Here is a 12,265-nt window from a genome sequence, read left to right as displayed (position 1 = left end):
GACAGCGACAAGGGGACGCGGATTATGAATACTAGCTTTTTGCGCTCCGCCATCCCACCAATTGAGCATTATACAACGCATCCATTACGTGTACCTCGCAATAGCCGGGAAAGCAAAAGAGAAACCCGGAAGATCCGAGGCGCCGAACATCTGGCTCGTTGTAATACGGGCTATGTTAAACCCCAACCACAGATGCCCTCGGGATGTGCCTTGCAGCAACGATGAAAAATATTGTTATCCGGGTCTGGTGTTGGTGCGCGCGCGCGTACGCAGTATCAGTGATAAATCAAAGCATGAAGGATGGCAACAGCAGGTCATAGCAAGGTTTCGAGACCGTCGAATGGAGGGTCCGGCTTAGTAAGATCTGCAAGAGGCTGAGGGATGAGATCTGTTCTAACAAAACGTGTCCTTGTCGACGGCTGAGGAGAGGCTTGAGAATGCTCGTCAGGCTATGGGGCGATGTGTAGAAGGAGAAGGGGCAAGCAAGCATGTGAAGGAGTAAAAAAATGTGGGAGAGGGCATGGCTAGATGGCGCGAGAGGGCAAGTCTCTTCCACTTATTCCGTGTCTTTTCCCGTCCTTGCCTTTTCTTTTTCCACTACAGCAAGCATATTGTGACATTGCAGTCAGGGAAACAGGAACGAGGGGAGGTCAACGGAAGCGAAGCCTTGCTGTCTACGGGCTGCTTGATCTGATGTCTAACCGAGGTTCGTTCCAGGTGGCGATTGAAACCTTTTCCATTGCTCCGTTTTGAAGGTTTAGGTAGTCTGCCGAGTAGGAAACCTCGGCGACTGACTGACAAGGGCGACTCAGCCACGAAGAAATCGGGCCGCGGATTACGCTTCTGGCTACGGCCTGGGTGAAAGGAGGAGGGGGCGTGTGAGTGCTGTTGTTGGAAGGGAGGAAAAAGGAAAAAAATTAACAAACTTTGGTTGTAAGGAGCTGATGACGGAACTGGGACAGGATACCGCTGTGGTAGCACACAAGTTCGGTGTTCTTTGGAGCGTGCCGACGGCCTCGATGATGTAGGATCAAGGGACGAAGGGCAGGGGGCCATGGGTTCAGGGGTAACGTGATGGACGATTTGGCAAGGAGAAAAAAAAGGGGAAAAGTAAGGATCATGAACGCCACCGGGACGCAGGAACGGGATGCATGAACGGGACGCACCGACAATTTCGACCTCGCTCCTCTTTTTCTTTTTTTTTCTTCTCTCTCTTGTTTCTTCTAGTCTTTGTTTCGTTTTTTTTTTTTACATGCATTCTTATGATGATGCTGATGGCGGTTATGTGCCGTGTTAGCCAGCGGCCCGATGTTGTCCGATGATGGAGGAATCTGTTTGCCGACGTATTGAATGGAAAGGGGGCGAGAATGACAAGCAAGCAGGGTCTGCCTTCCTTCGTCAGCCTGGACCCTACTTGACCAAAAGGTACTATGGCTCCGTGTGGAGTAACTGGAGTTTGAGCAACCAGCAAAGGCAAAAAAAAAAAAAAAAAAAAAAAAAAAAAAAAAAAAAAAACTTCCTCTTTCGGTCCCTGCCGTGGTGTAAGTCAAATCATCAGGGTTTGTGCCTGGCAGACGTTTTCCGGAATCATTCTCGAACGGCCTGCTGGGCTGCCGCTCACATGGGAATGCTGGTTTCAGGAGTCTCCCGTCGGCTCGGGAGCAAGTCAATCTACATCGCTAACAGCGGGGAAGAAACAAAAAAATGTTTCAAGATAGACGCGCCACGCACCCCAAAAGCCATGAGCGTTCTCGGAGTGTAGGATGGGAATGGCGTGACTGCCGGCAGAAGGGGCCCAACGCTACGCTAACGGAGTGACCTTCGTTTTGTCATTGCCAGGCTCCGACTATCTCAATTGCCGGAGTTGACCTTCACACGATTGAAAAGTTCTCGGTTTGCAGTGCCACTATTAAGGGGGCCATTGTGGTCGACAGGATCATACGGGAGAATATGCGAAGCGAAAGGAGGGAAGGAGGGGTCGTCGTGTCAGCCTAGGGCCTCGGACCACGATCAAACGGCGATGCGAGGCTTGCTGCCTAACTAATACCTACCCTGCCAATCCTACCGGCACTATCATCGAAATGAGTGTTTGTGTCTTGCTTCTTCTCGGAACGACTTGCATGGAGAGGGTTTCCTTCTTTGTCAAGTTGACCGGCGCTCTTCCGGATCACGCACTGCGATCGATACGGTTTCGCATGAGGTTCCGACCCGATCTGGAAATTAGCAGGACGTGGCAGGTGGCTGCGAAGGCATCGGCCTCAAGTCCCCTGCTGTGGCGAGGTAGCGTAGGGGGGACCTGCGTGATGACAGGGCGGGCTTAGTGTAGTTAACACTTTGGCATGGGTTTCAGGAAGCGATGTGTTAGTTAACGTTGCATGAGAGTGGCGTGGATCCCTTGAGGCTTTTTGGATGACTCCGGCGACCTGAGCGAAGGCAGAGTCGGACGGGATCGAAGTCGGCTTTGACACGTTTAAGTGGGGATGCCCGGGGTTGTGTGGTTGATGTACTGTACCTACATAGTATGTGTAATCCGTACCTACCTTATGTAGTAGTATACGGAGTACTACCTCTTGTCAGGTGTATGAGCAGTGAAATGCCCCGGCCCACATGTTCAGTTTCTTCCCCGAGTACGTCAAACTCGGGAGATGTGCGGAACGGAACTGTTGTTGGTTGTCGGCCCCTGACACCTCTTGCCGATGAGGCATCTAAAGTAGAAGCCAAAAAATGACTCGGTACGGAGTACTACTTTTCTTGTCCAGGTAGGTGTTGCTTGTGTACGGAATACCCGTACATAAACTACTGCGGTGTCGTAGTCTTGTTATTGCTTGGCAATAGGATTTACACAAACCTCCGCACAGGGGTTGCGATCGGGCCGTTGTGGCATGCAACGGCACCCGCCAAGGAACTTTGTGTTTGCCTCGCAACGTTGCTTGACTCTCTTCTTTTGACCTGACGTCAGGGGATATTGATGGACGCAAGTACGGACTTTGTGCTGGCCGCTGGCATCCGCCGTCGCGTGGAAGGGATGTTGGTACGGCCTCTAATGCGGCCTATCTGACCCCTGAATCGATGAACAGGAATGCATGTGCGCTGTTCTGCAGGGCCCATTAGGTTGCCTCCACGATTGGGCAGCGGCTTCCACGTCATTGGCATCTTCCCTCGGGCAGCGCGGCTGCGCTGATATCAAAAAGCACCTCTACTTAATGTGTGGAGAGTAACTAGTTATCATCCGTATGTGATGTATCTACAATATTCTCAGAGTACAATACATATTATTCTGTCCCACATAGTATTGTATACTCCGACACAGGTACTCCGTTCCTGACTCAGTGTACGCAGCAGTAGGTCGCTAGAGGACAAGAGAGTCAAGCCCCACGGCCCCGATCTGGCTCTCTTGCAACCTGTACACTAGATCCCCCCTTGGCGCTCCGTTCCCTCGGTCTGTGTGGCGTTCGTCCGATCGTTCTCGTTCTCTTCATTGTTCCTCTTCCCCCCGGTTGTTTCCCGTTGCTTCCTACGGATCCATGTTCGCCCCCCATCGACAGCCGCTCAAACTGGGATCATGCATGAACGAGCGCGCGGCTGGCGGCCTCGTCGATCGGTTTTGACGCTGCGCTCAATGGGCTCGCCTGGGCCTTGGCGTACCTGTAGTAAGGCGTTCTTGGAAGAGGGCGGGGTGCCCACTTCCCGTTCAGCCCACTAAGAGTCCGCTGGCGGGGCTGCCACAGTGGAATTGCCAGAGCATAGAGGTGCTTACTGTGTAGTTTACACTACGCAGGACGCGGTCAGGAGTAATTCCATGCGTATGCGCTTCCTGCCTAGGGTTATGTATGTACTGTACATACGTAAGCCAACGGGCGAAGTTCCGAGTTGGCATTCAGCCCGAGTGATGAGCAAAACCCAGCGCTTGCGTCGCGCGAAACAAAGCAAATGAGAAGGGATCAACTGCCATTTCCGGATTTAGAGGCGGGTAAGCTGGCGGGGATAGAAGAACATCGCTGACATTGAAGAAATGCGACGTCGCATTCTTGGTGCAACACGATCTTACCATCTGCTCATTCATCCTGAGCGATAACTTGTAACACGCGCAGGACACACAGCGAAATCAGGCACTGTCTGTCTGCAGGCCGACCCGACTGACTCGAGCTGTTCGTTCTCGCGAGTAAGTTGTAGGATGCGGTGAGCCCGAACCAGATGCGCGCGTTTGTGTGTGGATGTTTTTTTCTCTCCGAAGGCTGGTTCTGGCCCGCAGCTGATGGCCGCTCGGCTTCGGTGGTGGCTGGAAGTTGAAACACAAGTGTCGACTCCGGAGTGGAGTGCGAATGACAACCGCCCTTCTCCTCTCGCGTAGCATTTCCGTTCGTTGTCCTGTGCTTGTTGTTTAGTGTCCTTTTGATTGGAGCCAATGGGTCAGTCGTCGAGTGCAGTTCCTGGCAGGAAAGAAGTCCCGATTCCCTCGTGCCGGATCTGATTGATGGGCTGACCGAGGGCACAAGCCCGGACACTTTGCCCCCGGATCTACACTACAACTACGTTAGTGGACAGAACAAGGATGCTCGCTGCGCCAGGGAGGGGCACGGGGGGCCATCGTTTCAAGTTTATGCATTCGGCAAGTCGGGCGGCTGCGCCTGGGTTCCCGGGATCTCGCCCAGACCACTGCCAACCACTTCAGGCGGTCCCCGCTTCACGGACCAATCATCCCTTGTCAGGCCTCGTGCAAGCGGCCAGGCACAATCAGCCGCTGATTGGTCAACAAATTATGCACCTCTGGCATACCAAGATCCACCCAAAGCGGGAGGGCTCTGGAAGGTCTTTCTTTCTTGCCCCCCTTCCTACAGGCCTCCGCTCCCCTCTTGGCAACAACTCTGTACGCACGATCCCGATGAGTTAGTGTAACCACATATAGAATCCACGATGTGCGATTCGGCAGACCGTTGGAAAAAGGACCCTGGCCAGGCTCAAAGTAAGGGGCCGCTACCAGCTGCCCCACCCCAAAGTGCCGATTTGCCCGGGAAAAGCATATGATCAAGGCAAATCAGGGCAAAAGTATGCCTGCTAGGTGTCACATCAACGCTCTCAGTTCACTAGCCACCGAGTCTAGTCCAGAGGTGCGCGCAGGCGCGGTCACTGGGGAGCATCATGTGCAGCTCAAACTGAGCGCGCGGCTGTCGTCACAGTTGATCCACCAAAAGTAGACCACACAAGGCACTTTGATCTGGTCTGATCATGCTCTCGACCCTGACTGACTCTTAGGTCTGGGATCTTCCTTCTACGCTACGTAGTCGTATAACTCTCCGCTGCCCGATGTTGGGGAAAAAAATTCCCGCTCTCCTGGGTCGCACGCGGCCAACTTGCCACGGACCCTGTGGGATGAACAGCGAGCAGGGTTTGATCACGCACATCGGACCAAAGGCCATCTCCCCTCGCCCCTGGCAGGCCACCCCCTGTCCGGTCCGACCGCGGCATCTTACCCACAACGGGAACGCCACTTCTCATCGGCTTGGCGTTCTGCACGCTTGGGACGAGAGGGCCCTGTTCATCCGGTGGCGCTCGAAACAACACCCTGCGCTGCAAGGCTTCTCAACGACTCCCGCCCAATCATCCAGGGACAAACGGGGGAGAACAGAAACATCAGGATAAAGGGAACCCATTCCCCCCTCCCTTCCCGCCCTTTCGACTCTCTGCCCTTCCTTTTTTTTATCACACTCTCTCTTCACCACCACGGCGTCGCGCCTCGTTCTCTCCTTCAGACCAAACAGCTCCCGGTACGGGCTTCAGCGGCTTTTTCTTTCACTTCCGTTGTTTTCGCAACACCACGGTCCTTTGGAACCGATTTCACACAAATCTTTTCGAGCCAGGTGCTTTTCGACTTGGGATTCACGCACAACAAGCCTATTGTTCCCCGGTAACAATAGCGGCAAGCCAACACAAAGCCCGATTTGATTTATTCCTTCTGAGCAGTGCTCAATAAGAAAAGCGACAGCCCGTCGGTCTACTACAAGTGACCGCTTTTGCTCTACGCAACCAAAACCAAACCAAAACTCGCCTATCCGGCATTTCTGAGCGCGCGATCGCACAGCAGAGACCACAGAAAAAAAAAAAAAAAAGACATCAACATGTTCACTTACGGACTCGCCACCGGTGCCCTTGCCCTGCTTGCTGGCAGCCAGCTTGCGGCCGCCCACGCCCAGGTCGAGTTCCCGGCCCCCTTCCGGTCCAAGTTCAACCCCAATGTCGATTCGAGCATGATCGACTACAGCTACACCTCGCCCCTCGATCCCTCGGGCGCCAACTACCCGTGCAAGGGCTACCACACCGACCTGGGCACCCCCGCCGGCAAGCCCACCGCCACCTTCGCGCCCGGAAGTGAGTACCAGTTCAAGATGGCGGCCGGCGGTGCCCGCCACGGCGGCGGCTCGTGCCAGGTCAGCCTGAGCTACGACAAGGGCAAGACCTTCACCGTCATCAAGTCCATCATCGGCGGCTGCCCCCTGGAGGACAGCTACAGCTTCACCATCCCCGCCGACGCCCCCGAGGGCGAGGCCATCTGGGCCTGGACCTGGAGCAACGAGATCGGCAACCGCGAGCACTACATGAACTGCGCCCCCGTCATCATCGGCAGCGATGGCGGCAGCAGCAGCAGCAAGAAGCGCGAGGTCGCCGAGCGCGCCGACACCGCCTTCTCTTCCCGTCCCCCCGTCTTTGCCGCCAACATCGGCAACGGCTGCACTACTGTTGAGGGTGTCGACGTCGACTACCCCCAGCCCGGTCCCGATGTCGTGAGGAGCGGTGACAAGATCGGCCCTCCCAGCGGTAACTGCGGCCCTACCTCTGGCTCTGGTTCTGGTTCCGGTTCTGGCTCCGACTCCGGCTCCGGCTCCGGCTCCGGCTCTGGCTCTGGCTCTGGCTCTGGCTCCAGCTCCCCTACTACGACGAGCGCTGCGCAGGTCACGAGCGCTCCCGCTGCTCCCACCACCTCCAGTGCCGCCGGTGGCCTTCCTGGGTATGTAAAACAACAAACAAACCACCTATCCTTTGCCATCTCATTCTCTTTGTAAAACTCATACTTACCATTTTTCTCCAGTGGCGTCTTCATCACTCCCTCCAGCCCCAGCGAGACCACTCTGTCGACCAAGACCTCGGCCGCCGTCCTGCCCACCGGCACCGGCACCGGCTCGGGCTCGGGCTCGGGCTCGGGCTCGGGCTCCGGATCCGGCAACACCGCCGGCGCGCAGGCCCAGGGCACGCCCTGCACCGAGGAGGGCGCGTGGAACTGCATCGGCGGCACCCAGTTCCAGCGCTGCGCCAGCGGCGTCTGGTCCGCCCCGCAGCCCGTCTCGGCCGGCACCGTGTGCAAGACCGGCCAGAGCGGCAGCCTCACCATCGAGGCCGCGACCTCCAAGCTGCGCGTCCGCCGCGTCCGCCGCGGCTCTGCCAAGGTCAGGCTCGCTTAAGCGAGTCCCGTCCCCGCGCTGTATATTCGTCTTTTTTGCGTCTTTTTTTTTTTCCACAAAGCATTTCAATTCGTCCCGGTTTCGACTGCCTGTGTGAATCCTCTCTTGATCGGGAAGGGTGTTTAAAACCGTTGGCGGCTTGAATTCCGGCGTTGGCTCCGGAGGGGGGGAGGGGGGCAAACTTTGGCTTTCTTTTTTGTTCCTCTTCTTCCCTTCCGGCCAACTTTTTAAAACTTGCATGAGTTGATTTGCTTCGCTTCTATACCCCGTTGGCTAGACTGCTTTCTATCTGTCACAGGGATGATGGGGGAGGGCAGGTTTTGGTCAACTTTGGTGTCATTCGTTCATTGAGACATAGGGATGGCAAGATTCTTCTCTTTTTTTTTTCCCACAAGCCCTTTCGTCAGGCGTTTGACTTTGGATCTTGACTGGGAAAGGGGCACTTGGGGGACCGTGTTGTTGTTAACGCATCACCAGAAAGGAGCGCGGCACTCGTTAGAGAAAAGACGGAGGAATGTTTGGGTGGCACACAAACTGTACGGGATACATTGCATCATGACACGGGACATGAACACGAACAAAAAAGTGGATGAATGACACCTGCCCTTCGCTGTGATTCCGCACACATATTCTGAGACTTTGAGCTATGATTTGTGGTCTATTTGAGGGTCAGTGTTTATGCCCAGTGGTAAATTCTGTGCCTGGGACGTAGCGAGGGAAACCCGGAGCAGACGAAGCAAAACGGGTCTGTTTCGAGGTGTTTCGAGGGGCGGTCGGCGTACTGCCGTGCTTTTGGGGAGATGAAGGTGAGACGAACCGTTTCACCTGGACCATAGCACACGGCTGAAGGACCGTTTGCATCACCAGTATTTCTCATTTCAAGATTGTACCGTAATCCGTACTTGTTTGGCCTTGACGTTGGCATGGGGAACGCCGTTTGGCAGTACACATAGGTGACTGACTAACCACCAAATAAGGTTCGTTTTTTTTTTTTTTTTTTTAAGGCCAACCGATCTTCCACTTACGGGCACGCTCCCTCATGGTGACGAGATAACTAAGTTGCTCTACTGCGCCTATCCCATGGACATATGTATGTACACATATAGATGTACGCAGGTATGTATGTCCTACCCGTGGCACACCGACACAATAGAGATTGAATCGTATCACATGTCACACCAGGCGATATCCCGTAGTGTATTCCGTTATATGGTTGTAGGCTGTCGAACGCCGGTGAACTTGTAACTAGGCGTCTTTCTAAAACCCTCTCCCCACTAACCAAACTCCGTCCAGACAAAACAAGTCATTGACATAGACCAGACGCTAGGTCAAAAAAAAAAAAAAATAGCAGCGACAACATGGACAACGTCGAAGAAAAAAAATATGTTCTCATAACATTACTCCCTCGTAGCCTTGATGGCCTCCTCTAGGATAGCTAGCCCTTCCTTGATCTCCTCCTCGCTCATGACGAGGCTGGGCACGAACCTGAGCGTGTTGGTGCCGGCGGTGATGACCAGCAGGCCCCTCTCGCGGGCGGCCTTGACGATCCGGGCCGGGTCCTCGGTCAGCTGCAGGCCGAGGATCAGGCCGCGGCCGCGGACCTCCCGGACCAGGTCGGGGAAGCGGGCGCGGAGGCGCTCGAAGCCCTCGCGGAAGAGGTCGCCCTTGCGGACGACGCCGCGCTGGAGGCCCTCGTCGGCGAGGCGCTCGACGATGCGGACGGCGAGGCGGCAGGCGAGCGGGTTGCCGCCAAAGGTGGTGCCGTGGTCGCCGACCTTGATCTTGTCGACGACGCGGCGGCCGACCAGGGTGGCGCCGATGGGGAAGCCGTTGCCGAGCGCCTTGGCGGTCGTCAGGATGTCCGGATGGGCCTCGGGGGGCAGGTGGGAGTGGGCCCAGAGGGTGCCGGTGCGCGAGAGGCCGCACTGGATCTCGTCGTAGTGCAGCAGGGCGCCGACCTCGCGGCAGCGGCGGGCGAGGGCGACGAGGAACTCGTCCGTGGCCACCCGGACGCCACCCTCGCCCTGGACGGGCTCCACGATGACGGCGCAGGTCGACGGGGTGACCAGGTCGGGCAGGGCGGCGACGTCGTTGAGGGTTCCGACGCGGAAGCCGGGGACCATGGGCGCGAAGGGGGCCTGGTACTTGGGGTTGGGGGTCGCGCTGAGGGCGCCCATGGTGCGGCCGTGGAAGGCGTTCTGGAAGGAGACGATCTCGTGCTTGGCACCCGAGGGGTCGATCGTCTTGGCCACCTTGCGCGCGAACTTGATGCCCGCCTCGTTGGCCTCGCTGCCCGAGTTGCAGATGAAGACGGCGGTGGCGTCGTGCATGCCGCCCGAGGCGACCGTCTTCTCGATGAGGAGCTTGGAGAGGGCGCCGGTCCAGGGATTATAGTAGAGGTTGGATGCGTGCATCAGGGTTTTGGCCTGGGCGTGGTCAATTAATGTGCACACTACTCGAGCAAGCGGACGGCCAGGTTGGTGAGTGAGTGACGCATCATACCTGCTGCGCGATCAGGGTGGATATCTCGGGGTCGCAGTGGCCGAGCGAGTTGACGGCGATGCCGGCGGTGAAGTCGAGGTACTTGCGGTTCTCAATGTCCCACAAGTAGGAGCCCTCGCCCCTGACAAAGACGGGTGGGGGGCGGGCGTAGGTAGCCACCATGTAGGGGGAGTGCTCGCGGACGAGGGCAGCGCTGGCCGAGTCCTCGGCGGGGTCCGGGTTTGGTAGGGCGGCGTCCCTCTGGATCTGGGCAGCCGTCCCCGACGATGCGCTCGACGTCGGCACGGCAGCAGCCTGAGAGTAAAAGCGGGCGGCTACCGGGCGAGCAGCGGCAGCGAGCCGCAGGGATGCGCGGAAGGCCATTGTTCCGGTGGTGTTCTAGGTGGCCGAGGATTCTGATGGCAGAAGGAACGGTTTTGGAAGAACCGCTCGTGCTCGTGGATCGATAAACTCGGCCCCGAAGAGCACGGCGACCGGGAGCAAGAAGTGCTCTGCTCGAAAAAAAAACCTAGAGGATCAATTGAGCTGCGGAAGCCCCCAGGCAGAAAAGGTTTCTGCTTATAGGCCTCGCGACGAAGGCTGCGACTGGATGTTAGTCACACAGCAGTTGGCGATGCCAATCCAGAAGAGTCATGCCTTTTCCCACAAAAAGCTCAGCCCAGCCCAAGCGATGTCGGGGATGCAGAACCCTGACCCACACACTCCGACTCCGCGAAATCTCTTATCGATAGCCTTTCTTGGCGGAACTACCTGACCCGCCATCCATCAAGGTTCTCACTGGACCCGAAATACTGTAGTACAGGTAGGTTCGTGGATTCCTTCATGTGTCGGTGAATAATGGAAGGCACCAACGATTCAAGGAAACAGCCATGTTCAACAAGTGCTCTTCCGGTAACGTCTAGCCAAGATACAGAGATACAGAACTGTTTGCCATAAACCTTGTCTTATCATCATCAGTTTTTTATTCTCTATTCTTTTTCGTGACATACAATGCGCTGTTCCTATAATAGCATCTCCTCACTGCGGTCCTGCTCGAGTCGAGTACTTCATTGTCTCCCTAGAGCCGATAAGACCCGACCAATAAGACCCGATAATGTCATACAGTCTGTGACTCTAGAATGGGTAATGTGGTGCTTTATTTCTGATTGAGCATCAATAAGCCAATCTTAGTTGCCGAATATTGCAAAGGCTTGAAATATCATCGGTAATTGACGACGACGACAACGATGACCACATCGGAATCGTGCAATACCTGAGGACCATCCGGTAGGCGATTTGGTAGATATTCGTCTCGGAACCCCTTTTGGGGGTGCTAGCACGTTTCATTTGGGATAACCTGCACAACCCTCGTCCTTGTATAGTTTGATATTCTAGCTTTTCCGTTTTGGAAGAAGGAGCTCTCTTCCTCCTTTCTCAAGCCGTGTACAGCCAGTGGACTGCTGTCCTTCAAGACGGACACCTGACAGTCTCGACGCCATCCTCCGCTACCTCTCAGAGGCCACAGATTTGCGACAGAAGCCACTTCATGGCGAGTGTATATTAGAATATCATCGTACGGCTTGCTTCTTTGGCTTAGTGCTCTGCATGGAACTGGACTAGAGCACGCAGTTCACCTACTCCCTGGCAAAACGGATGGACTTCTGGTTCTTCGGCTGCTAAAAAGCCAAGATACGAAGCTTCAATGTTGTCCGATCGAGAGTCGTGGAGATCTCCGCGGCTAAAAACGGGACTGTACCGGCTGACCCTAGGATTGGATATGCGTACATGCGCTACCTACACCACACTGCCACATCCTCTGAACTTGTAGTGGAAACCACCGAGAATGCTGAGTACGTGCTCCTAATGCTGAGTACATGCTCCTTTTCCATATATTTACATGAGATTGTGGTGGTAGAGTCCTGCATAAGGGCCTCCCCCACCTCAACGAGCCATAGCCATTGGAGTTCTCTTTGAAAGAACAAAGAAACAAACAAAACTGGCCCAGTCAATGCAAGGCAATGTAAGTCAAGCTCTCCAACCAAACGGACCATCGGGGTTTGCTGGTTGCGTTTCGGCCACACTTGTGACCGCCGACATCCGACGGCATCACATAGCAGCCCTACTAAGGTGAGCCTGCGGATGCTGCGTGATCACCATGCAGCAGAGTTTATTCTCTGGTCCCCAGTGGGTGGAAAATTCCCCATCTACCCGGGACCGGTCATCTTTGTTTTGTTGTTCACCGGGCGTATGCAGGCAATCTATCTAAGCTGGGTTGCCTCGACGAGATGCGGCTGCTCCTCTATATCAGGTACCTTAGTTGTTCTCCAAAT

The 12,265-nt window shown here is 55.5% G+C and overlaps 2 protein-coding genes across 2 annotated transcripts; one reads left to right on the top strand and one right to left on the bottom strand.

Annotated features, from left to right (window-relative positions):
* Positions 1 to 5,707: 5,707 nt before the first annotated feature.
* On the top strand, positions 5,708 to 7,912 carry MYCTH_2312852 (uncharacterized protein). Its single transcript, XM_003667188.1, has 2 exons — positions 5,708 to 7,003; positions 7,085 to 7,912. Exons 1-2 carry the CDS (start codon positions 6,117 to 6,119, stop codon positions 7,452 to 7,454), a joined length of 1,257 nt encoding a protein of 418 aa, XP_003667236.1. The 5' UTR covers positions 5,708 to 6,116; the 3' UTR covers positions 7,455 to 7,912.
* A 545-nt stretch (positions 7,913 to 8,457) lies between these two features.
* Positions 8,458 to 10,589, bottom strand: MYCTH_2312849 (uncharacterized protein). The gene is made up of 2 exons (XM_003667187.1): positions 9,957 to 10,589; positions 8,458 to 9,880 (listed from the first exon to the last, which is right to left on the bottom strand). The coding sequence occupies exons 1-2, from the start codon at positions 10,317 to 10,319 to the stop codon at positions 8,852 to 8,854; spliced, it is 1,392 nt and encodes a 463-aa protein (XP_003667235.1). The 5' UTR covers positions 10,320 to 10,589; the 3' UTR covers positions 8,458 to 8,851.
* Between the last annotated feature and the right edge of the window lie 1,676 nt (positions 10,590 to 12,265).

This window comes from Thermothelomyces thermophilus, chromosome 7 (assembly GCF_000226095.1).
Source record: "Thermothelomyces thermophilus ATCC 42464 chromosome 7, complete sequence".
Lineage (NCBI taxonomy): Eukaryota > Fungi > Ascomycota > Sordariomycetes > Sordariales > Chaetomiaceae > Thermothelomyces > Thermothelomyces thermophilus.
This window is presented reverse-complemented; position numbering and strand designations above follow the sequence as displayed.

Excerpts from the sequence above, each read along its gene's own strand:
- MYCTH_2312849 (XM_003667187.1), bottom strand. The coding sequence starts at position 10,319 with ATGGCCTTCCGCGCATCCCTGCGGCTCGCTGCCGCTGCTCGCCCGGTA. Across the intron at positions 9,881-9,956 it reads CCACCCTGATCGCGCAGCAG|GCCAAAACCCTGATGCACGC; the intron begins GTATGATGCGTC and ends GACCACGCCCAG.
- MYCTH_2312852 (XM_003667188.1), top strand. The coding sequence starts at position 6,117 with ATGTTCACTTACGGACTCGCCACCGGTGCCCTTGCCCTGCTTGCTGGC. Across the intron at positions 7,004-7,084 it reads GCCGCCGGTGGCCTTCCTGG|TGGCGTCTTCATCACTCCCT; the intron begins GTATGTAAAACA and ends ATTTTTCTCCAG.